Below are 25,734 nucleotides of genomic sequence, written 5' to 3' on the forward strand. Positions count from 1 at the left end.
TTACAAGTAGAGATATTATGGATCGTGTTATTTCTAGCAGCAACCCAGTCCCATATTCATTCTTCTCACCCACTGGTACTGAAATTCCACCTTGGAACCAGAAATGGTTGTCGGCCACAGGGACACTGACCAAAGTGGGATGAACGGTGGAGATTGTAGCACCCAGCGTCGTCCACCGCATACATCCAAAATACTGGCAATCCTTTTTTCCGTCAAGCTTTACTGCTTCCTGTGCTGAGGTTTTCCCAAAACCGCTCATCTCAAGAGCCACTTCTCACCAGGCTCCCGGTCACTCGCCGGACTCCATCCCCGCAGACCAGAATAATCATGATTTGTGATCTATTTTCTGTTTGTGTCACTTAAAGGTCCAGTGTGTAAGATTTAGGTGAAAGGAAACTATTGGCAGAAATTTAATGTAGTATAATCCTCATGATGTTTTCACTAGTTCGTTTCATCTAAATTGTATGAATTGTAGTTTTCTTTACCCCAGAAAAGGCCCTTTATATTTAAATACTTTATATTTACATCGAGGGGACCCTCTCTATGGAGGCCGCCATGTTTATTACATTAGTCCAGACTGGACAAACTAAACACCTTTTGAGTTTTTATGACAATTAAAGGCTGTCACAGGTTCTTTTTCATGTTTGGAAGGAGAGGGTGAGGTGAGGGGTGTTCAGCTGCGACATCCAATTTAAACACTAGATATCACAAAATTCTACACACTGTACCTTTAACTCAACAGCCTTCCATGAGTTATCATGAAATATTTGTTATTCTAAAGTTTCACCTTGATTCATTTCAGGCTGGTGGTTTAGTGTCCGGTTATGAGAATAATGTAAAGTCAAGGGAAACTAGTGATCTGCTCCAGGTAGAGATTCTACTGCCTCATTTAGGCCTCAGGCAGACAGTAGATCTAATGTATGTGTTGGGTAATATTTTCCAGATGGATAGTTTCTCACCGCACAACCACAGGCAGATATGATGTTCAGCAAGTTCTATTACTGAGACTACATCTCATTAAAGGTACATTTACAATAAGATGTTAAGGATAAAGTATTCACGTAAAATAAAACGTAATGTTAATTAATGTGTTGAATTCCCAGTTGTTTTGACACCGCAGTGAGAAGCAGCCCCACAAACGCGCAACTTTCACGACATTGGAGCGAGCATTATTGTTTTAAATGAGGGATGACAGTGGTTTTCAGTGCAAGCCGCCAACAAAACACCCACAACTGTCCCCATGGGCCCAGTGTTTATTCTGTCATAAATACACGTGTTTATTTTTGCTCCATTCTCTGGCCTGGACACACTGAGGCAGCATGGGAGCATTGATTAACCCTTACTGAATCCATCTATTGCTATTTACCACCACCTCCTATAATTCAAATGAGAAGGATTTCCTTTTTTTTTTTTTTTTTTTTTTTAAAATCATTCTTCCTTGATTATCAAGTCTAACACAGCACAAAGAGAACACAGCAATTATTGGTGTACTTTGCTGTCCTCCATGCATGGATGAATATTCTATTCAAAATATTGCCTGCAGAAATAAAAGATTCAGTAGAGAGAATAAAGGTCATACGTGCAGTTATAGAAATAAAACAATGCACTGTGGATCATCAACACTTACTGCATGGTAGAGTATTTTACTGAGGAAGTTGAGTGTGTTCTGAGCTCAACAAAATCACTTCTGTCGTCCTGTGATGCAGAAATCTAAAAGATGCATATTTCAAAATCTGGGCTACTGATATCAAAACTTAATAATACCAGAGGTTAGTGTTTTTTGTCTGTGTGACTCTAAATGTATAAAAGCAAAACAACAGAAGTGAATGTGGATTATATCTTTATTTAAAATTCTCTGATTTAAAGACTATAGATATAATCTATACACAAAAGCACAACATGAACCATAGCTACAAGTTGACATATATAAGCTTGGTCATCCAGTGCCCATTCTGAAGCACTGATCCAGTAAAACATAAAACACACATGGAGCCACGTAACCAGCTGGGAACCTGGGTTTCCAGAGGGGGAAATCAAATTCCATGACGTTCCTACATCCTCGTCCTCATTTGTGCTATTAGTCTGCAGGCTGCAGTAACACACACATGATTTAGATGGGGGGGGGCACTTCACCGCAACCAGTTCCAGCTGTTTCTTGTTGTAAATCTGTGTTTTAAATGTGTAGTCGTCCCCGGGGACCCAAAGTTTACTGTAGGTTACCCCACACTCCTAATAGTGCCCCGCCTCTCCCTAGACCCAGCTCACCTTCAGGGCCTCACAATCACTATCAGGTGGAGGTCTCCATCTACCTCCATCTTCTTTTTCTCTACCCTCCATTAAAACTGAGGTCCGAGTGATCTGTCATCATTCCTCTGGGGTTCTGTACGAAAACTGCAGAGGAGACTCTACTCACCCCATCTATCAACACAGGAAGGGGAAAAGGAACGTAGACGATTCTTTGAAGTGGGAATGGAGCTGTGTTACCCGCTTCAAAAACACAGTTAGGTATGTAACCCATTATCATTACAACAGCATTTTAAAAGCCCTGCCAAGGCATCTGGCTCACGTTTGGACGTTTGGAATCGGATCCATTTGTGTGGTAGCTCCAATAGGGACCAGTCTGTGAAGGCACAGGCCAAAAAAAGCACACTGTACAGGTGAATTTAAAATCTGCCTACATGTGAAAATAAAAACATACAAGCGTATATACATCCTTCACAGAACATGAAACATGTCTCATAGAATTAGTAGAAAGTACAGTATTTGTGGCTCATAGTGGCAAGCAAGGGTGATTGCACAAAAAACCTTAACAGGGCTGGCAACTCCAACCTTGTTAAAGTTAATAGAGAAGCTTCTTGTATTTAAAATAAATTAAACATCATTTTCAAAATGGTTGTCTCATCCTTCTTTTCTTACTATTATTTGAGAAATTACATAAAAACACAAGACAGAGAGCGAAAAAACAAAACAAAATGGAGGCCAGATTGGTCAATATGTGATTGGCAGTATAGTCGTAGTGGTATGATGCATTAAGTTCATTAACTTCTGCACCAATGGTTCCTACCTCTGCAGTCCATTACACACAGGGGAAGTATAATATAAGGCAATCACTCCACAATTAAATTTACACATTTTAGAAAAGCATCACTACTGTTAAAGGTGAATTTACCCAGTCTGCACACAGTCTACTGTTAAATACTGACTTGATCTAAATATATCAGTAAGAGTGACAAATCTACGTAGGCACTTTTGTCATAGTAAATAACAGGCCGTATATAAAGATGGACGACATGACAGCTCCCAAAACTGAAGCCAAAGCATCTATATCGCAACATTTTTGTTTACTCCATTTATAGAATATCAGGCAGTGGAGATCTCCAATGGGAAATGTCAAGATGGATGACATGATCGCTGTCTGGCTACACTACAGGTCATACATCCTGCCTCCTCCATGATAGTCGATGTGACATGGACCAAACGAAAAAGTAAAAGTACATGCCAATACATTTTTCGAAGATGTTTTCATTCCTTTTAAAGTAGTTCTCACACTAATGTTTTTTTTCCAAGTGGTAATTTTACCCTTAAGTTGTTTTTTTTGATGCGGTAAAAGCGATGACTGACAGTTGAGACTGATCTACTATTGGTCGAGTACTTGTGTCAGCGGTGGCTTGTTAACGCGATTCAATACCTTGGTCGCTAGAATATTCTGATCTGGGATATTTTGGCTTCGTTTCTGGATAGTGGGAGGACGTGGAGATGCTTCATCCATCTTTATATAAAGTCTATTGCTGAGTTTCAATTCAGGGGCTGCACAAAGACCACCACCTTCGTGGGCTGCGTTGACTGTGAAGGCCGAACCGAAATTAGATGGTTTTGTGTGATCAGCATATTCAGCTCTTCCCACTCTTATTGCTGTTGCCCAGCAACAGAGCTGAAGTTGACCATGACGAGAAAGTTTTTATACCCTGTTTTTTTTTTTTTAACTTGTTAGCTTTTTAGTTGAGTTGAGGCGCGATACTCAGGCATTAGATGTCTCGTAAATGGTTATTCACTGAAGCACAATGAATCCTGGGATAGGTTGGGATAGAAGGACGCATTTGTCGGCCATATTTGAAGAAATTGGACAATCAAGTACTGCTGTGATGCGATCAGTCTTCTGCAGCCCTTGAATTGAGACAGAGCTTATGGTTTACACCAGGCAGTTAAAACAGCTGGCAGGGGCATATTGTCATTTTATTTCAGATCTATGGATTTATCTCTATGTGATGCTTAAAGCTTGTCATGTTGGTTAAATGTATATACTTCTTGTTTTAAAGCAGTGCTCGGATGGCCTGCAGCAGCTCAGACTGTGAGCCTCGGCATTCGGAGAAAATGAGCTCATCCGATATGAGCTGTTGTCAACAAGCTTCCTGGTGAGTGACCAGCGTAAGGTGCTCTAAAAACTAAATTAACTTCTAAATGAAAATTAAAAACATACATACAAAACACATTAGTGCTCCATGAAGCAATATATTTGATATTAGTGTAAAAATTGTGTTGCTACAGCCAATCCCACGGTATCTCACAGCACGTCCAGATTCAAACTGCTCTTGACAGATAAAAACTATAGGCAGCTGTACTGCAATATGGCTAAGGCGAGTCATTTGTTGGGCCGATATATGTATAAGCACAAAATAAAAATCAGCCTACATTCATCCGATGGCCAGAAAAGGGCTGTAATTGGCATGTCTAGGTTTCTCTCCTTATGCTTTGTCGCCTTTCTACTAACAAGTAGCCACAAGCACTTAATAAGGCAACTATATATCATAGCTGTGTGTCTGGAGTTTTTCTTTTCCCTCAATGCAGCTTTAAGCAAATACACTTGAACATCCACAATGATGTCTTACAAACAATATGCTCCTCTCTCTCTTACAGGAGAGCAGGAAGTCATCGCGGCGCCTTTAACAGGGGGCTCAGAGACCTGGCGATGGGACGCAGCCCCCTCAGTCAGTCCAGTGGTTGAGGAGCAGGTGGGGGTGTGAGTGGTTGATACATATGGAGAGAGAGAGAGAGAGAGAGGGAGAGGGAGAGGGAGAGGGAGAGGGAGAGAGAGAGAGAGTGGGAGAGAGAGAGAGAGAGTTGGGGTCTTGAAGGCTGCAAGCTACAGACCAGATCCCGAGCTTTACTCCTTTCAAACAGAGATACAAAGGTCTGGTTGTAGACCGGAACACATGTGGCCAAGATTTAACATTTCATAGTCATAGAACTTTCACATCCAGCAAAGAGTCAATGACGGTTGAAGACCCTTGGGTTAGACCCTCATCACACAGGTTTGGGGTCTCAAGGCTGCAGCCTTTCTTCCCCCTGGTATCAGCCCCCATCATCACACAGGGCCAGGATTGTGGTGGTAGTTGTAATGGTTAGTGTGCTCAGAGTCTGCGATCTGCAGGCTGGGTTTCCTCTCTGGCTCCTCGCTGTCGGGGGTGTCTTGCCTCGTGCAACGTGGGGGACGCTTCTTGAAGAAGTCTGACACGAAGCGCACCTGTGGAAAAGAGGAGAGGAAGGAAGAGGACAGGGAAAAAAGAGGAAGAGGAGAGGAGGAGGAGGGAGAGGAGAAAAGAGTAGGAAGAGAAGAGGAGAGGAAGTGGAGTAAGACCGGAAGAGGATAAGGAAGATGTTGAGAATGAGGAGAAGAGGAAGATGAGGAGAGGTTAGTTAGTGGATATTTTTCCCACAGAGATTGTGGAGTGTCTCCTGTGTGACGGATACAGAGGAGGTATATGGTACGAGGGCAGGTCTGGAAACAGTGATTACATGTGTCTGGACAGATCTGTGCACAGCTGTTGAGTGACACACTAACACTCACACACTCGTGCACATCTGAGTGGAACACACACAGAGAACAGGCACAACCCCTTTGGCCATAAAACTATACCCTGGAGGGTCTCTAATTGCGCAGAGCAACGTGAAGGCCGAAAGGCGCGGGCTCATTTCCCCATTAATCATACATGGACGCACGCACATGCACAAACACACACACTCTGCCACTGCAGAGTTTCCACAAGGCAGTGCTGACAGTGTTTCAATCAAAACAGGGAAGTGGCCAAACAATAAAAGGAGCCCAGCTGGATGGAGTGAGGAGAATGGACGAAGAACCTGCCGGTGTGACTGAGTGTGTGTGTGTGTGTGTGGGTTCGTGTCAAGTCACACTCATAAAGCTGTAAAGTTGATTCACCAACAGCTGCTCTGCTTTGAAGGAAGTATCAATGGCTGTTCAGATTTCCATTAAATGTCTTTCTCATGATCTGGACAGTGCCACCTGTGTTTGCTTTGCCTAAAGCCTGAAACCACAGAAGCAAGACGTCAACAGGTACGAGGCTGGAAACACTTAAGAGAAAATTAAAACATCCTAAAAGCTCTGCACGTAAGCACTGATTCACACAGACAAATAGGAGGTAAATGTTTTCTGAATAACATAAGAGCTTATGTATATTCTCACAAACCCACGTCCTGTACTCAGATCATGAACTGCTTCCATCAGGTAGATTCTGCGGGTTCCAAATAAATACAGGAAGAGACCATAAAAACTCCTTTGCTTCCTCTTTCAGTGAATCTCTTAAACTCAGGACTGAAGGAGGATGTGAGATGAGAAACTGTAGCTGTTTTCTTCATTTTCCGGAGGGACAGTATGTGAAAACACAAATGGTTGTGTCAGAAGCTCTGGACTTTCTCCAGAGTTCCTCTGCCAGTCCTCTTATAAAAACACTGGATAAAGTCCAAATGAGCCCATGTGGGAACACAACAGGAGAATCTGGAGGATTCACAGCAAGCATGTGGGCGTGTTGATGTTTCTAACGCTCATGCCACACTGGGTGCGTGTGCAGTGCGTGATGGCTGCGATCTGCTGCATCTCTCAAGCGCCTGTTGTTCACACAGGGAGTGTCTGCAGTGGACATGCCCTAGAGCTGCTATGTGAGCTTTCTGGTATGAGTACCATATTTTCTGTCGGGCTATGAAGTTAACTAAATGCTAGCATACTATGGTACGAAGCCGCGCATCTTCAACTCCTCCAAAACCTTGTTACAACAAATGACTGGATTCAGTCAACAGTAACGCTAGAGGGCTTTGACTTTGAGACAGGTACGGGAAGTGTATTCATGTTTCTTATGCTGAGGTTAGACATTGAAACTGTGGTGAAAGATCATTTTCTCTGTCTATTTTGCTGAGAACTGGGGAAAAAATAGGCGAGACTCCGACTCACTAGAAGAGCAGTGCGGCTCACTCACAGGAAACATGCTCACACATTCTGTGTGGCCTGGGCATAACACGTGATGGATGCAAAATCGGAAGGACACATATATCTCAGGATGAAAATAAGGAGCCATACATAGAGGAAAGACAACAAGATTTGATTTTGGGGATAAGGGAAAATTCCATCTAGACTTACATGTACCTGAATGCACTTACGGCTGCATTTTTTAATGTGGCAGCCTTTATTTCCTGTGGGACAAAAAAGTTTTCAATCTTGACTCTTCGCATTTTAGGTAAGTTAGGACTCGATACCAGATCATAGAAATCTCTGAGCATCATTTGGCGAAGACACAGACTGTCTAATGTCACGAAAGTTTCTTTCACCGTGCAGGGAATTTCCTTGAATGAATTTGAACTCACGTTGAGCACAGCGATCAGCGCTCCCTGCAGCAGCCCCACCAGCACGTCGCTCCAGTGATGCTTGTAATCAGAGACTCGGGTGTAACCCACATACACCGCAAAGGCTACCAGGAAGAACTGAATTGTGGGCCGGAGGAGTCTAGCCCACTTAGCCACCAGTCTGGCCTGCACGTAAAGCTGGAGGAACGGAACAGGGTGAAAGAAGAGAAGAGAGTGGGAGATGATTTGGGGATGAGGGGAAGAGGAAGGAGAAAAATATTATTTGCATTAATGTAATTTTATATATTTGAAACATATGTCAGCATAGCAGTCAAGTTTCTGTGTTTATGCTCAAACAATCAGTCTGTCAGGTTTCAGAGTACATGTTATTTCACTGCAAACACCAATATAAAAACGTCTATTCACTTAAAGCACGAGTTCATGTGTCTCTAAGGCAGAAACAGTAGCTGGTATAAGTCTCAAATTGGATTTGAATGTAAAAGGGTGTTGAGTATGAGGCTGATTTATGTCCACTACACGACTGAAACCCTTTATTTTGCTGGAAAGCAGTGGATGCCAAAATACGTATGAACCTGGCAACAGCACAGACGTCACTAAGCGTCTGCTTGGTTACTGCTGAAAGTGCAAAACTTGGCATCGCACTACGATCACCCCTACTGCCTCATGCACAGCCTCTCTGCACTGAACCCTGCGGCCTGGATATCACAGCTTAACTCTTATTCATCTGGTAAAACAGAGAGTGCAGACCAGACTCCTGACAGCACACTAGCTGGAGAGATCCTTCTTTCTCTCTCAAATGGAATTTTCTCTGAACTGAACAATGTTGCTTTGCTTGGCCTCCTGAAACTCACTGTCCGGTGCCTGCAGGCTTATAACAGAAAGAAACGAGGCCAAGGGCAATGAAGTGGATACGGAACACAGCAGCAGCACATGCTCTGCCTACATCATTGCTGGGAAAGAGGCAGCAGACGTCTCCAGATCCCGTCTCTCACTGTCCACATTCCTCCACTGAACTCTTGCCTTGTCCCTTTTGTGTCCACGAGCAGAAACTGGATCTATGAGCCTTTTCATCCTCTCAACAATAAGCCCTTGACTGCAGATCCAAATGCATAAATCTGTTCTGATGATGAGACCATCTGGGGACTTTCATGCCTGAGTCACACTGAGCTGGTTGCATGGTGACACATCTATATTTACTGTTGCATGTTTACATTGTGTTTTGTGTGATTTTCTGGGATGGACTGAGGAATGTGTGTTGTACTTACTGCAAGGAAGAGCATGCAGTACATCCCAAAAGAGGAGTGGCCAGAGTAGAAGGACAATCTGGAAAAAACAAAGACTTTTATGTAGCTGCATCACATTTTATACTGAGGAATCTAATTTTCATCATTGTCCTTAGAGCAAAACAAAGTTATCTAGGGTTCTATATATTTGGTTGTATTTGAGTTTTTGTTGGATTTATAGTTGATTTGTTGCAGCTTGGTTGAATTTAAGGGGACTTGGCGGAGATACTGTATGTGCTCTATCGATGCCATTCTATTTTCCACTCTGAGTTCTAAGTAAAAGCTCAGTTGTCTTCCTACCTGGACTCTGTGACGTCCTGCGGTTTGCCTGTGCAGTTGATCGAAGTCATGTATCCCGTGCAGACCTTGGGGTCACATACAGCCATGAAGTTAGGCCTCGGACGGCCGATGGTGAACTTGGCGAGGTCTGTCAGCGACTGGCTGACGGCTGCCCCAAACAAGAAGGTGCCCACAACCTTGTAGAGCGCGACTACGTACTGGTTGAAGTCTGAGTTAGAGTATATCCTCTTGCTGTAAACCAGGTACGCCTCTCCAGAGGAGATCTGGAGAAAAAGAAGTACCCTCACATTTCCTCATACAACAACACTTTAGCCAGTTCCTAAAGTCCATTTAGTCATGGAGAAAATAACACAGGATGATGAGAATGGATGAGATGAAACTCTCAGAGAAAAAGAAGTTAGGCAACATTGATGTTTGGGGTAAAACTTACAATGATGACCGTGCAGGAGATGGTAACAGCCGCCAGCATGCCGTGGGTGATGGTGTCTGGTTTTAATGGGTACATGATGCTCTCATCATCACAGTAAACGCCCCTTTCATATGGCTTGAACACAATGGTCATAATGATGAAGGGAAGTGCCGCTGAAATTAAAGCAAAACAGAAGAAAAACTCTCAGATAAGAACGAGCCAGGTCATACACGAAGCTAAAAGAGAATATTCACTATATATGGAGAAACCGTGCTGGTCCCCTTAAACTGATATGTGGAGCTTGGCCATTGCCAAGACCAGAAAGAAGGTTTAATCCAAGTTAATGAACTTAAAATAACACATTTATCTTTTTTTTTTTCTGCAGGTTTTCAGACATGACATCACTTCTTAAGCTGGGAAGTGAAAATATTTCTCTAAGGATAGCTAAATTGTTTTCTCTCTCCCGCTGGAGCTCGAGCTCTAAAATCACAATGATGAAATAACCCTCAAGGAGACAAAAAAAAGCATTTGGTAGTTAAATGGTAGGGTAGAAATGCACAGTAAGGAACTGCAAAAATAAACAGTGAGGGAAAAAAAATATTTATATACACAGGCATGTGGGTAAATGTAAAAAATAAAAATAAAAATCAGACACACACCCAGTAAAGACAAGAGTACACAAACACTTACAAGACAGTATACAAATTAATGCAGACACAACACACTGTAGCTATTTTCAATAATGTGGCTGTGTGCAGAAAATAAGAACAATTACAGTCGGTTAGGGCTTGAGTGATGTCCTTGAGATGTTAAAAACATCAAGACAAAGACACACAGACACACACTTCACTATTGTGACTACAGGCAGTAAAAACCCTCCTGATTTGGCCCTATAAAAATAACATTTAATTTAATTAAAAAGAGAGGAAACAAATAAGTGAATTGAAATAAAGTCTAAGACAAATGTTTACTTGGTTATTAAATAAATAATGAATCGTGCAGATGTTTTCTTGCTCACCCTCTTTGAATTCATGTACTGTACACCAGTTGTCCATGCAATTTTTATTATTGTACTGGATTGTATCGTATTTTATGTTTGAATCATGCAAGTACCTTCATAAGTTGTAGTATTCAAGCATTTCCTTTAATTACAAAATTACATGTTATTTTATAGCTCAGTTTTTAAATATTCTGTCTGTTCTTCCAAACATAAATAAATTATGCTACAAGTTTTCACAATCAATCATCCAGAAGAAAATCCAGAAGTTTTTTTTACAGCAGAGACGTGAACTGTGCTACAGGAGAGGAGAGATTTGAAAAGCTACATTGAACATTTGCATTTTTCATTGGAAACTTTCCTTGTAAACTGATCCTCCTTCTTACTTTTTACTGCCGCTATATTCAAGGCCAGAATGGAGAGTGTTGCATAATAAAGAGATTTGGGTGGAGTACAACTCCAGGCAGCAACAATTTGTGGGAGTAAGACCTCATTTAACAACTGCAAAAGCCAGAACTGATTCTTTCAACGTGAGACTCTTTAAGGATGAAAGTGGAGTAGTGCTAAAATAAGTTGTTGATTGTTAAATTGTCCAGTTTGAGGCTGCAGCTAATGGATATTTCCATTGCTGATTAGTACGCCAATTATGTTCATAATAATTAGATTAAAGTCAAAGTGATGTGGCAAAATATCCTTTTTTGTTAAATTGTTTGTTCAAAACCCTAGAATATTCAATTGCCTGTGAACAGTTTGAGAGCAGCTGGATTAATTGATCAAAAATAGATTAGATAGATTATTTTCCTGTGGCTAGAATGACAAATTGTTTCCGCCCCAAATCCAACTAATCAAGACACTAATGATTACATCCGCCAAGGTGGTTATGTTTATACCCATGACAGTTTTTGTTTGTTTGTCAGAAGTATTACGTAAAAACAACTTAGTGCACGAAAGAAACACCTTTAAACTTCGGCTCAGATCAAATGTTGTTTTTATCGCTTTCTTTGACATTGGCAGATGGGTCCTATTTTTCACATTTTCACCTATCTCCATAGAACAATTCATTGATCCAGATTAAAAAGTCCTGTATATTCAGGGGACTGACATCTATGAGTGTGTGTAATTGTGCGCAGCTTGATTGAATTTGAGGGGGACTATTGGGCGTTGGTATGCGCTCCACTGAGTGCCATTTAACTTGGTCATTGATTAATTCTTTCAGTCTGGTGGCCTGTGAGGGATATTTAGCTTTATTTGATATTTAATAGAATATGTAAATAAATATAAACGAGTTGAACTGATGAACTGATGAAAATTCTTATGAGTTGCAGCCCTAGTGAGGAATGCATTCCCCACCCTGACATCCACCACCATGCACATAGCAGGCAGAGACAGTCTTGGGCCCATTATGGAAATGCCATACGGCCGCACACTAAATGCAAGAAAAACAGTCGTGGAAAGGGCTGCACCCACCAATAGTATTACATTTCTGTGTAAATGAGAAAGTGCACCCCTCCCATTCTTTCAAAATACGTCTGCAGCTGACATAATTCCAGAAGGACTTCCAGTGAGACTGACTGATGAGAAGATGGAGACTGAAGGAAAATATACAAGTGGACGGTGGATCAGAACACAACTGGGTTTTTAACTCCACCCAGAAAACTCTCATCATGAAGCCAGAAAAACTAAAATGACTATACAGCTACTTTAGTATTTTAGTATTAAGTCATAAAGGCTGTGAGTTTTTGAAACACTTACACAGACCAGATTGTTCAGCAGAAAATCTCGGTGGGAATAATATCACACACTTTACATTTTGACAGTGTTTTGATTGAGTCTTTCCAAGTTCAATATGTTTGTAATAAACCACCAATTAACAAATATAGTCAAGAAATTCCCATAATAAACAGTGTTTAACAAAAAACTACTAGAAGGACACTCCCATACCTCCGCTAAGGTTGACTGACAACTTTATTACCATATTGTATTCACATGTATTGAGATCAGACAGATACTTTGCACCATGTAGACAGAATTGTTCTGATATAGTTAAAATTAATATTTTTTACTGTACATTAACTGAATAAACATATTTTTCCCAAATACTTTAATTGTTTAAAAATGTACATAATCTGGATTGTTACCCAGATCCGCACTATATTTCACTTGTTCATAAATAGAAATATTAGTAGTAAATATTTTTAATAGTTCTAAACATGCATGGAAAATTGCCGAAAATGCCTCACAACCTCCTTGGCAGAGGTAACAAGTGTTACAGTAGTGTCTGGGTCCTGCCTATGTCTGACTCTGCATGTACATGAGACAACATGAGATGAGAAGAGACATTGTTTAGTGACATGCCAATTGCACACATGCTCCTCACAGACACCATAGAGACAAAGAGTCTCATTGGCTCAGTGTCTGTCTCAGGGTGAGCTGCTGAAAAACACGAGCTTTGTGTTGAGAGGAGAATAAACAATAGCGTTCTATAGGATAAACACATCATCACACATGGTAAACCGACCTTGGAGGAGCTGGGTTTGGACTGGTTCAACAAGGAAGGAAAAAACATGAGAGACCAAGTGATTTCAACTTGGTATTCATACACAAACAGCCCCTGTCTTTTTTAAACATTTGAAAGGCAGTACACTTGTCCTTTTCCCAGTACCCACGCTCTTTAGACAGCAATCATTTGAGAAGCCATGGGCATGTTGGTCTTAGGATGAGGGGTCGTCAGGTCAGACACACTGAGGGAGAGGAAAGTGATTGACCGACTGACCAACAGTAATCTGCCCTGAAGTCAATGGCACTTTAAATTACTGTTATTTTGTCTTATTCCACATATATTCACCAACGTCACAGCCCAACACAGGGTGTTTTGACTGACATCCTGTCCCAGGCGTCTCAGGGGATCAACCTGACTTGGATTTATTGATGTGGCTTTCGGGAAGCAGCTTCTGCACCTGTATCCTGCATCCTGCTTCCAGCTGTTAAGAACAGGAGCGTAATGTTAAGAAACTACTGCTGCTGGTTTACCTCCCCTTCTCCTCCTGGTCACAGACAAATGGTTGGGGTCACATCAAAGACAGCGAGACTGGACTGAGTTTCATACAGGAGGTATCATTGTGACAAATATCTAAAGGTTCTAATATATTCTCTGAAGGACCAAATCTGATATAAATGTGCGGCTCCTTTATTCTAGGGGTGGGGAACCTCCGGCCCCAGTGCTGTATACAGACCCTGAACAATCTGATCCATTTCATAAGAGAATCCATGAATACAAAAAACTCAAAAATGAAAAAAACTTAAATCTAATATGAGCAATTATTATTTGTGTGGTAGAATAACACGGCAGACTTCAAGGTGGTCCCTTGTGGCTGTGTGCCTGTCAGTTCCTGGTCATGGTGAATGAAAAATAAACAAAAGTAGCTGTAAGAATCATGGTGACTGTCAAGAAAAATAAATGTACTGTAAAGACGAGCCTAGTTTGTGTGGACGAAGTAGTACTGATGAAAAAGACAAATTCCAACTGTTATTGGAAACATGACGCTCAACTGGACAAGTTTCAAGGACAAAAGCTCCTGGATGAAGTTAAGACTCAGCAGAGTTTATGAGCCCAACGAGCAGCAACCAAGGCCACATTCTGACAGAGACAATGCAGACAAGTTCTGTGGTGAGCGAGTTAATAGCTAAAAACTAAGAAGATGAAACCTCATTCACAGTGAAAATTTGTGAAGGAGCCTTGTTGCTGCTGCAGAGCTGCTGAAACCAAAGTAAAAAGTAAAATGATTCCAATGTCTCACTTTGTCTTAAAGAATCGTTGCAGAGTGGATTTCTGATACGGTTTGATACGAAGGATAAATTAGTCTTTGCAAACCATTGATGGCTCAACTAAAAAGATGAAGCTGTTTTGGCTAAAAGCAGCTGTGAGTAACATCATCAGTGATGAATGTGCTTCTCCCAAAAATCTGGAGCTAGTTCCTACACTGTTGGGTGCTTGGTTACATGTCTTAGGCCCTTCTTCTTTGGATGGCCTTTGGATGGCCAGCTCTTTAAAGCTGTTTTCATATATGAATTCTGGAAAATGTTCCGACTATTGGGTTTGGATGAGGGGGGGTGGAGCATGAAGGAGGCATTCTGCTTGTTGAAACCATAATTGTTGGACATGTTCTTTGAAAAAAGTGAGGGGGTCTAAATACTTTCTGAATGCATTATACACTGTATAACAGCAAGTTTCAAAGATTTGTGCAGAATTGGCTCAGACAAAGTCCTGAGGAATGTTTATTTAATAGAGCTCAGTAAATGTCACTTTAAACCAGCAGAAGGACATAATCATTTTTACATTGGAGTCACAGGGTATTGTAACTTCAAACTGTTTTATGAAGCTTTTAACACTTGCCAGAGCAGGACCATTAATCACAGTGAAGCGGCAAAAAAATTAAGTGCAAACTTCAAAGAGGAGTGCCAGACGGTGGTGAAATATAGTTCCTTCCTCTTAACATGCGCACAAACGCCTAAACAGCTTTTTTGCATGTAAGCCGTCAACGTTGAAGTCTCAAGTATCACATATTTGTCTGTTTTGCCATTTGCTAAATGTTTTTATGTGTTTTTTGTGCTTAGTAAGTCCTTATAACCAAACAGGGATTTTGCCACAGAGTTCACGGACCGCAGTGAAGTCAGGGCACCTGGCCTTCAATAGTCCTCTTCTGGCTTGTAAAGAAATAGTTATGAATTTTTCATTTCTGTATTCATAAGCAAAGCACTAATTCAGCTGACATCTGACTCAAGTTGTCGGTCATAAATTACAAGTTTGGATAAAAATAAAAGAATGCAGAATAAATGATGTAAAGAGTGTGGACTGCCAGAATGACTGCCTACATCCTGAGGTGTGTTTTGATCAGTGTCCCTGTGGATTAAACCTGCAAGAAACAAACCAGCCCTTCTCTTAGAGAGCAGACGCATACACAAACTGCTTACAGGCAAAAAATAGATCCAACTGCAGACAAAATAGGTCTCCTGGATACCACAAGGACAACCCCACAACCCGCGCTGACACTGCTCCAGAGCTGCTTCCACTCAGAGACGGAGCAGAGTCTCTGACTGGAGCTAAACTCACAGACATCTTTGGTGGACTGTTCTTGTTGAGAAAAATCCTAAAGAACATACATTATACACGACGGAAAAGCTGAGGTACTTGTTTGGTAACAAGCCGAACCCCCTTTCTCGACAACTGCTGCTACGTATGGATGGATGGCCAATGCTGCCACAATTTTGAAATAGAGCCAGGAAGCTAATCTCCATTGGGCAGTCAAACCTCCTGCCTGGGAGCCTGTTAGATTTAGAAGGACACATAGCTGGAGGTTTCCTGTCTCAGATGAAGTAATTTTAGACGCTTCAATTCCATTTTGGGAAGCTCATCCATCCACAGTGGCACCTCAGTGTCTCCCATTATGAATTGGTTCTTAGTGTAACACAAATAAAAAGCCCCTTTTCCACTAGTCTGAAAACCCACTAACATCTGGCTTTTGTCTGGAATGGCTACAATCAACATTCACTCCTGGCTCACATGACTCTGCAGTAGACAGAGGTTTTCTGCAGTTATCGAAACATGACACCGGGTGAACACGCTCCTTCTTTATTTTGTCAGTCTAGATGCTGACACTGCAATGTTGTGATGCGCGTTGCCACGTGAAATATTGATGAACATTTGGGTACTTTGTTTTGTTTGTTTGTTGTTTTTTAAAATTTGGGAACAACGAGCAACAGAGTTTTATTTTTCATACTGTGCAAAGTGCAACACTGGTAAGACAGCGAGGTGAGAGAACTGTTTGTGAAGTGGAACGTGACTCGCCAGGAAATAAAAAAACAGAAAGGCAAACTCCTCTACTGGTAATGGGAAAGGAGTCAATCATCTTTTGTTAGGTTAAAAACAAACTGAACACCCACTCATTTTGGTGTAAAAAAGATATAACTGAAAGTGGCGGTCGGATGAACATTGCAGAAATTTTTTGCATGAATTGAAAGCCCTTGTTGAACAAAGATGTCCATTCCACTGCTCATTCACATCCTCCATTCTGCTTTTTTTCCCTTCCTTCTTCAAAGTCATTCATTCTTCTCTCGCAGCTCCGTCCTCCTCTCAGTCATCCTCTTGATTGCAGCGTCCTCCCACACACTTCTTCTGTTGTAAATATAGAGGCCTCGATGGGACGCTGCTTTATTTAGCCGTCAGATGTGCAATTACGCTGGACCATTCGGACCACAATCACACTCCGCGGCTGAGATTCGAGGCTTGTCACGTCTTCTCCTTGCCTCTCTCTGTCTAGTTGTTTTCATATCTGCGTTTTTTTCTGACATTTTCTCCCATTTCTTTCCCTCTCTCACCTCTGCATCTGCCCATCCTGGTCCATTTTTTTCCACTACAGAAAAAAAGGTTGACGCCTTGACGTGAGTTCCCACAATCATCTGGAAGTCGCTCCAACAGTGTGAGAGTACCTCACACCTCGTTGCCCTGGTTTCATAACCATGACATAACCTGCTGCACCTGCAGAACCACATGGATGGACAATTACTCTCCTCTATTTGAAAAACACACATCTGGGTTTTCAGTATGCATATTTTTGAGACATGTAAAGCCTGTGTTTGTGAGAGCTGTGAAAAAGGTGTTCTCATGCCCTTGGCCTGCCCTGCCTGGTACAAAACTTTCCTTCAGGGTCACAGCTGCAACATTTGCCAGAACACTCCTCCATCTTATTTCTTCCACTGTCATTTCTCATCTTTCCAGCATGAAGGTCATTGAGCGAGTTTCTTCTTACTTGTTTCTATTTCCGATCCATCTTTTCCTTCTGTCCATAGCTCATGTATCCTGTTGCATGAATACTTTTCCTTGCCTCATTATTTTTCATCCTTTATTCTGACTCCTTTCTCCAACTCATCCCCTCCCAGTGTAGACGAGCACAGAGGCAACCATTTTCTTCCTTCAAGCTGCACTCAGCGTTTGCAATTTTTCCTTTCCCCCTCACTCTCTCTTTTGTTTGCTCCTCTTAAAACATTATCTGTTGAAAGAAACTCATGCCACCAAAGATCTAATGTCCAAACACACAGTAATTGATGTTTAAAAGATGGCTTGCAGTAACAAAACAACACAACACTCCTTTCTAACTGTCACCCCAAGCCGGACTGACTAATGTGGAAGGTATTTGCTGAACCTATAAGCTCTGCCGGAGCTAGCCTCTGGAATTCGTATTCACATGAGGAACGCCCAACTTCAGTCACACCAAATTCTGCTGCTGCTGTGGCCCATTCTTTATTTTTAATCCTGCTGTTTCACTCCGTCCATCATTCACGCATGCTTAGCTCCAAGCAGAGCATAAGGAGACAGGGTGGCAGGCGAGGTTGGACGAACGGGTGGGAGGGAGAGAGGCTAAATCTGGGTTGGCAAATCAAAGAGTCTGGAGGTTTGGAGGTGATCAAAGACATAGGCCACACAGGTTTAAACCCAAACCATGAAAGTTTAGTGGGAGGAGTTCAAGTGTACGACTGTCCTGAATGGTACGGAGCTTCTCAATGTGATGCTGTGTGTTTTATTTTTGAGACATCTGCATATCAATGCCAAATATATGGTAAGATGTAATTACTGTATACAGAGGACAAACCAGTGACACTGTTAGTGACAGTGTTTGTCACTTTTCAAAAACTTTGATCTCTGTCAAAAATGGAACTGGCCTCACTCACTCAGGCTTCCCTCTCTTTAAGCAAATGTTTAATTTTTAACTTTGCTGGATAGAAGAAAATACCATATGTTGTAAGGTTCTTCAGCATTGAAACCATCTGCTATCAAAAGACACAGGAAGATGCTAAAGTTGATCATCAATATTGTGTTTAAAACATTCACAATACTCATATAGCAGATACACATTTACTGGTTTTACACTTACATGTGTACTGGGCTGATGTTTGTGGAATGCTGCCAGACGTTTCTTGCTGGGAGCTCATTCTGGAGATGCTTGTTTTCAAGAGCTTCAGCAGTTGTTGTACAAGGTAAGTGCTTACAAAACGCATTTTGTCTAGTGTTACCTCTTCTGGACCGACTGGAAAACACAATATTTTGAAGATGGACAACGCGTCACCACTTCTTCCCACTACACAGAAATTAAGCCAAAATATCCGGAATACAAATGCTGCCATCTTGCCCATTTGGCAGTCGGCGTGGCAGCGAGTGGGGGATAGAGATCCCGCTGATACACACGCTCAACCAGTCGTGAGTCAGTCTCAGCTGTCAATTATGACGTTTCACCCTAATTTGCTAGCATAAAATAACTAATTACAACCGAACTTGTCAGAAAATTAGCACTTGGACATACACCACTGATGTAAGAACTACCTTAAATGATTTATTTAACGTGTACTTTAACTTCTTAGTCCATCCACTAACATGAAGGAGGCAGGACTGATGACCTTATGAGCTACTGCAGTCAGCCACTGGGGGGTGAACAAGATACTTTGGCTTCACTTTCGGTGAGCTGTCATCTATCCTCTGTCTTACTATATAGTCTATGAACATCACAGCGACACTCTGGAAAGCGCGAGACAGGCCGGCTTGGTCACGTCTAGCTTGTTAGCATGCTTACTTCAGTAGAAACAGTAAGTTATAGAAATAGAAGTAAAAGAGAAACTAAAGTTGCTTTTGACAAACTTGCTAATGTTAGCTGTGTAGAAATAGCAAAAAAGCCCCTTTAATGTCTGAAACGTAATGACATAATTAAACTACCATGTGAAAAGGTCCTTGTGTCTTTCAAAAAGACTTTCTGCTCACCAGAAATCCTGGTTCACTTGATTAGAAGAACAATAAAAAATAGACCGATAATTCTCAGAGGGACGTGTCTGTTTGTTAAAAGAGCTTCAGTTTCCATGACCCAATTCTCCTGAGAAAAACAATTCCCATCAAGTGCCTTCCAATGGCTATCTCTGAGAACTCAGCACAATCATTCTTCCCAATGCAGCCACACGAGGGGCCCAGCTCCCTGAGGACCCTGCTGCTGGCAAACTCTAAACCGGCATCCAGCGAGGTCAAAGAACAGAACATGAGGATGCTAACAAAGTAATTGCAGTCTGATAGGATGAAAAGAATGTGAGGAAATACGTAATAACTGCCTGTTACTGTGGGGGCTTTGGGAGCAGGTTCTATTATATCGGGTAATAAATAAGTAAATTACAAAAAATGTTCAAGGTTTAGAGGAAACTTTGCTGCCTTGTTGTTAAAGTGTGAGTTGGAAAAAGAAACTCGAAAAAGAAATGTTATCGGATCGGATACTACATCCAAGGAACTAACAACAAAACAAAAACAGGAACATTCTTAGAAGAAATATAAGAGTTAAAGCTAATGGATAAATATTGTGACAATATCTTTCAAGCACGTTTATTTCTAACAGATAAAATGTCATCGTGGGAACCTCTCCTTCTGTTTAGACATTTGTTTGTTTGTTTGTGTGTGTGTGTGTGTGTGTGTGTGTGTGTGTGTGTGTGTGTGTGTGTGTGTGTAATCACTAGAACTGGTTTGTCACAGTGTAATTAACAACACAACAAAGTACAAGGGAAACAAAAGTAAGTGCGTGAGCGTTTGTTACACCGATGCCTTGCCCTGCGGCCATTTAGGCTCACACCACTTTAGAGTATCTGGCACATTACTCATAACTCAAAGATACCATTCAAATCACCTCTAGCAGCAGCCGAGTAATGAGCCGTCGCCCCTCCTCCGACTCTTAAGCAACACATACTTGCAGCGCTGCACCAACGAACACATTCTGTGGGCATGGAAGAGTTCATCCCAGTTTTTCCTCTGTTCTCTGAGCCAACACCCACCATCTATTTGTGCGGAGTGTATTTACATGGAAGAGAGGGAGGTAGAAGTGGACGTGGACGAGGGCTTACACACCAAAACAAACAAAGACAGAGAAAGATATTAAAACAGACCAAACAGCTCAAATATCTTTAAACAAGACCAATAGACTTTGTGTCTAAAAAGAAAAAAACAGCAAACGATTGATTGGGTCTTTGCACAAGTTTTCTAATTTAAGGGATTCAGTGACTGTCGAACTTTGTTTTAAGAAACAGAGGGAGGCTCACACCCATTAATATGACACTAATAGTTGTTAGTTTTACCTGGGCTGGGCAGGGTGTGAGTGACAGAAAGCAAGTCAAGAAATCATTTTTATTTGAGCTTTAAGATTTCTTAATAAATCACAGTTAATGAGAGATGTGATGGCCACGCCGATGGCTGAGAACCAATGTCGCCCTATAACCTATTCTGCAGCCAGCCACCAGGTGGCGATTGAGACACTCTGGCTTCACATTTGGGGAGCTGTCATGTCGTTCATCTTAATATACAGTGTATGACCACACTAGCAAGACAAGAATATTTAGAGTCAGAGGTTGGATAAATTCAAGCTAGTGAGTAGAAAAACTATAGATGCCAATTAAAGCAGATTCAATGTTAGAAGATTCACATGCGATTTGGATTTTTTGGATTAATAGAAATGTAAATAGTTCCACTATCCAGACGAAACCTAAGTCAGAAGTTTGTTTCCATATGGGCCAATGGTCAGCATAATTACAAGCTCCACCATGTTGTTGCTACATGGCTGGGGCAACCTCACATAAGCTTGGGGTTGGCTTGATGATTATTTGGGTGGGAGACGTGGGTGGCAAAGAGGGAAGGGAGAGGCAGCGGGTGGGATGCAGTCATCCAGACCTGACCATTAAACCAAACCCAGCCCAGACGTTAATCCCAGACTTGTGACAGCAAAATGGGGAGGCTTATCAACTTCAGCAGTCTGCAGATCTTCCCACAGTTGGAGAAAAACACCCCCTAAGCTCCCGTGAAAAGCTCTGCAACCTCCGCGAAAACCGCACAGCCGAGCAGATCTGCACACGCACGAGCCGTCATCCTCGTCCGCATCCGTCCTCCACTGCTTCACCGCTACATCACAAACACAATAAGGCATGAACGTGCTGCTGAACGACTCACTGTTGTGCACCACATGTCTGTCACAGTACAGTAGCAGACCAGTGTCCCACCACATAAACATATAATTATTATTATATGGGTGCATCTGAAAACAGCTTCCTCACAAGGTGGTGGTGATATAAATCAGAAGCTTATCATCATCTTTATAGACGACTGCAGGTGTTGCATAAATAGTTGGTGTTTCTTAATCTGTTTTGGTATTTGAATCTATTTTAAATGACATTTCAATGATTGAGATCTCTGCCAAGGAAGTTCTTTTTTCATCCGTTTGTTTGTCTGTTAATTAGCAGCATTACACAACAACTACTAATAGACTTCCATAAAACATGGTGGAAGGATGTGGTAAAGATCAGGGAAGAACCCAGTGCAAATCCAGATCAGGGAGCAGATCCAGGATTTTCTTTTTTCACTTTCTTTACCATTGAGAGATAAAGACATTGTCACCAGTGTCCAAGAGACTAATTCATGGATTTTGATGAGAACATTTGTGACATATTTAAGGGTCTATGACGTTAAGATTGGGGGCAGCTTGATTGTATTTAAGGGGCCTTAGGTTTGTTCATCATTCTAGTTTTATGTTTATTAACCTCTTGCCTGTTAATTTGATCCATTAACTGATTAATATATTCATTAGTGTTTGTTAAATATCAATTATCTGCTTTTTCCATTTAAAAATCTAATTTGCATTCTTCATTTTATTACCAAATTATTTATGGACTGCTGTGCAATTTTTTTTTTAAATCAATCCCTGTATAATAGTTCAATTAGAAATAAATTACTTAAATGCTTCATACGGTGGTCCTTCATATAATTCCCTATTTAGTTTCCTTCATTACAGACTGATGGTGAAAAAAAACTAAGGGAGGACAAATGTGGACAACTATAACCACAATATGCGTCACTGATATGATTCAATTTCTCACATCTCATTATTTGGTTATTGCCCAGAGGAGGAAGGAGACAGAAACTATTATACTAATGATGCACTCTAGTTACCACAGCAATGGAAAAGAAAAAAACAGATTATTGTTCCTTGAAAAGAAAAATTTCCTTGTATGCAAAACAATGGGAGCACAAATGGAAGCAATATATTGAAAAACGCAGAGCATGGGCGAGGTCTGTATATTCTTCAGAGGACTGCTGGCAGACAAAATACTGAGGAAAAGGAGAAATAAGCTCACACATGCATATCAAATTTCCATAAACAAACACACAGTTTCCTGAGGCTCTGTAACGTCCTGCTAAACTTTTTTTTTTTTTTTTTTTTGGGTGCTGAAGTGTGTAGAGAGATGATTTCCTCTTGTGTTTCGCGCATTTTCATTTGTCACATTTCAAATGATTCCAGAGAGGGATCAGCACAAACAACATGATGACATGACAGATGAGTGTTAGTCTTGTGCATGGAAACTCAGCTGCGTCTTTTGCCTTTTAAACATCCAGAGGAGGTTTGATCTTAAATGACAAATATGCTTCCTTGTTATTTTACCCACAAACAAACAAACAAGCAAACAAACAAACAAACACTGCAGGGATCAGGCTATTCAATGAATCCCCAAGTTGATAATGTGACGCAAAACGCAGACACACGAGCTGCTGTAAAGACACTGCTGTTGATCGTCGGTTCTTTCTGTCAACAGCAAAGTGCATTTCCTAAATAAAAGGTTAGCCATGCGTCCGTGTAGTTTTTAACTTACCAACTAAAACGCACAGCACGTCCACCACCACGTACAGCTTCTTCTTCCTCGGGTCCTTCATCTTCGCTTTGCTAATTTACTTTCAGTTACAAAAATTAAAAACTAGAAAAGGTAACAGCTACTTTTGTAATAAGGAAACAAGTCCATCTGCGCTCGATCGCTTTGGGGAAAAAAGCGCAGGCTATGCAAACAAACTAATAACCTGCACGACGTGTTCTTCCGGGATCCTCTTTACTACCTGTGCTGACATTGACAGCAAAGGTGTTTTCACCCTGTTGAAACCACTGCGTGTTTAAAAACTAGACTCGCTGGTACGCAGCAGCAACGCAGGAGGCGTGCGTCCCTTTACGCGCATTCCTGCGTTTTGGGGGAAACAAAGCGCCAGAACTGCAGTAAAGTGAAGAGATCTTCGGATATAAGAGGGCTGGACGCTGTGAGCTCTTCTCCTCTCCCTGCACTCACGCAGCACCACGCCACTGCTGCTCTGGTCCCTCCTTCCAACTTCCTCCTCTCTGGCTCCTCTCTGGCTGTATCCCATCAGCTTTTACGCACAGGCGTGCAAAGGAGCAGGGGTGAAAAACCTCTCAGCGGTTGGTTGGATTTTTCTCTTCCTGCCTCGCAAACCCTCACTTTTTTCTTTCTGTTGTTTAAGTGACTCAAACACTAAAGATCCGACCGAGAGGGAGGAGTCTGGGAGCATTAAAGCAGGCACAAATTTTACTGTCAGAGCAAAAATAGGAAGGAATAAAAAATGTACCTAATTATCTCAAGTTATCTGGATTTTTTTACATCCACCTCAAGGCTCTGGCTTTAATGGAAGAGTGAGTTCTGAGCGATGGGAAACTTACATGATCTTATCCCATAATGCACTTCTCATTAAAGAAACATAGAACAAACACTTAGTGTTGTTCAGTGCTGTTGAGAACTTCACCTTTTTCCTGCTCTTGGTGAGATTTGCATTGGAACCAAAAGCAAACACATTGTAAGGTCCGAACATATTTGTCAACACCTTCATGTCACTGGGAGGTGATGGTCCCACACTGAACAGATATATAGAGAATACAGAGGACAACACGTACAGCCCATCAAACTCTCTTAAACCTGTATGGGGCCTTGGCAGAATTATCATGACTCGACGCCAGCGTGACACCCAGTCAGAGTTATTCTGCTTCAGGGAGTCAGGATGTTTCCCCACCACTTACAGGCTGCACTGAGAACTTTAGTGTCATTATTGTATATTAAAATGAACTGTTTCTTTCTGATTAACACCAGATTTTACCCAGAGGTCTATTAGTTCAGCGCTCTTGAGTCAAGCCGGTGATCTAACATGCACGCACTCTGCATCGTAGCTTTATTTGACCTTCTGCACAGTTGCCACATTAGAGGCATGCAGACGATTATCTGGATATAAACAGGAGCAGCAGGGAGACTTCAGTGTATCAGTACAATGGATTTAAAGACCAAGTTTTCTCTGCCCCCTTCTGGTTGGCAGATGTGCTCACAGACAGGTGGAGGTCTCTGGTGGATGAAGAGTTGAAAAGAATGAATTGAAAAAAAGATGAAGACACATTTTTTGATTCAGCACCAGTGAGGTAGAGATAACAGAATGTCATTATTAGTCTTTTAGGATGAGCCGTGTTGGGGTTTTGAGGGTCTGGAAGGTTGGACTTCACTGGAGGATCTAAAGGAATTATCAATATCTTTTATCTTGGCTATTTTATTCCCCCGAAAAATGTGAGCTTTTAAATGCGCTATTTATGCAGCATGACCCATTACACATAAGAATGTATAATGAATACCCTACTCTCAGTTTTATCCTGTCAAATGTAACAGGTACTGTCCAGACTGCACTGCACATTTTAAAATTTGGTCAGCAGGCTTTTCATTTCATTGTGACAAAAAAGTTTCTACATTTATCAATTGACTTTTGGAACAAATTTTTGACTGAGTGCACGTTTTCGCCTTTGCTGGCACCAATGAGATATTTTTCCTCTGCATGCACCGTTACATTTGTCTGAATCAGCAACACATACTCAGGAGAGACAACTCTACTTATTTGGCCTCATCTACTGTATGTATTATTTACAGTCAGGGCTGATTAATCAGGTGAACAAAGCAGCTTTTTGCTATTTTTCTTTCACACTAAAACAGTGTGGTTTAGTTATTATGTTGGAAATGTATCTTGTATCTTCTTTTGTTTACTGACTGCAGAATAATTAAAACATTAACACTATATAGGTGTTCTCTCAGATGCATCCTACATGGCCATGTTGTATTTATTCCCCCTGATAGATAGCTGGCGACACAAAGCTCCTAATCAGCCTGTGAAACCTGGAGAACAGGAGGTCAGAGGAGAAACAGGACAGTTGCAGTTACATCACATG

The 25,734-nt window shown here is 41.5% G+C and overlaps 1 protein-coding gene across 1 annotated transcript; it reads right to left on the reverse strand.

Annotated features, from left to right (window-relative positions):
- Positions 1–1,823: 1,823 nt before the first annotated feature.
- plpp2b (phospholipid phosphatase 2b) lies at positions 1,824–23,836 on the reverse strand. Its single transcript, XM_020081226.2, has 6 exons — positions 23,351–23,836; positions 9,664–9,815; positions 9,234–9,496; positions 8,916–8,973; positions 7,651–7,827; positions 1,824–5,521 (listed from the first exon to the last, which is right to left on the reverse strand). The coding sequence occupies exons 1-6, from the start codon at positions 23,409–23,411 to the stop codon at positions 5,363–5,365; spliced, it is 870 nt and encodes a 289-aa protein (XP_019936785.1). The 5' UTR covers positions 23,412–23,836; the 3' UTR covers positions 1,824–5,362.
- Positions 23,837–25,734: the final 1,898 nt, after the last annotated feature.

Source organism: Paralichthys olivaceus, chromosome 3, assembly GCF_024713975.1.
Source record: "Paralichthys olivaceus isolate ysfri-2021 chromosome 3, ASM2471397v2, whole genome shotgun sequence".
Taxonomy (NCBI): Eukaryota; Metazoa; Chordata; class Actinopteri; order Pleuronectiformes; family Paralichthyidae; genus Paralichthys; species Paralichthys olivaceus.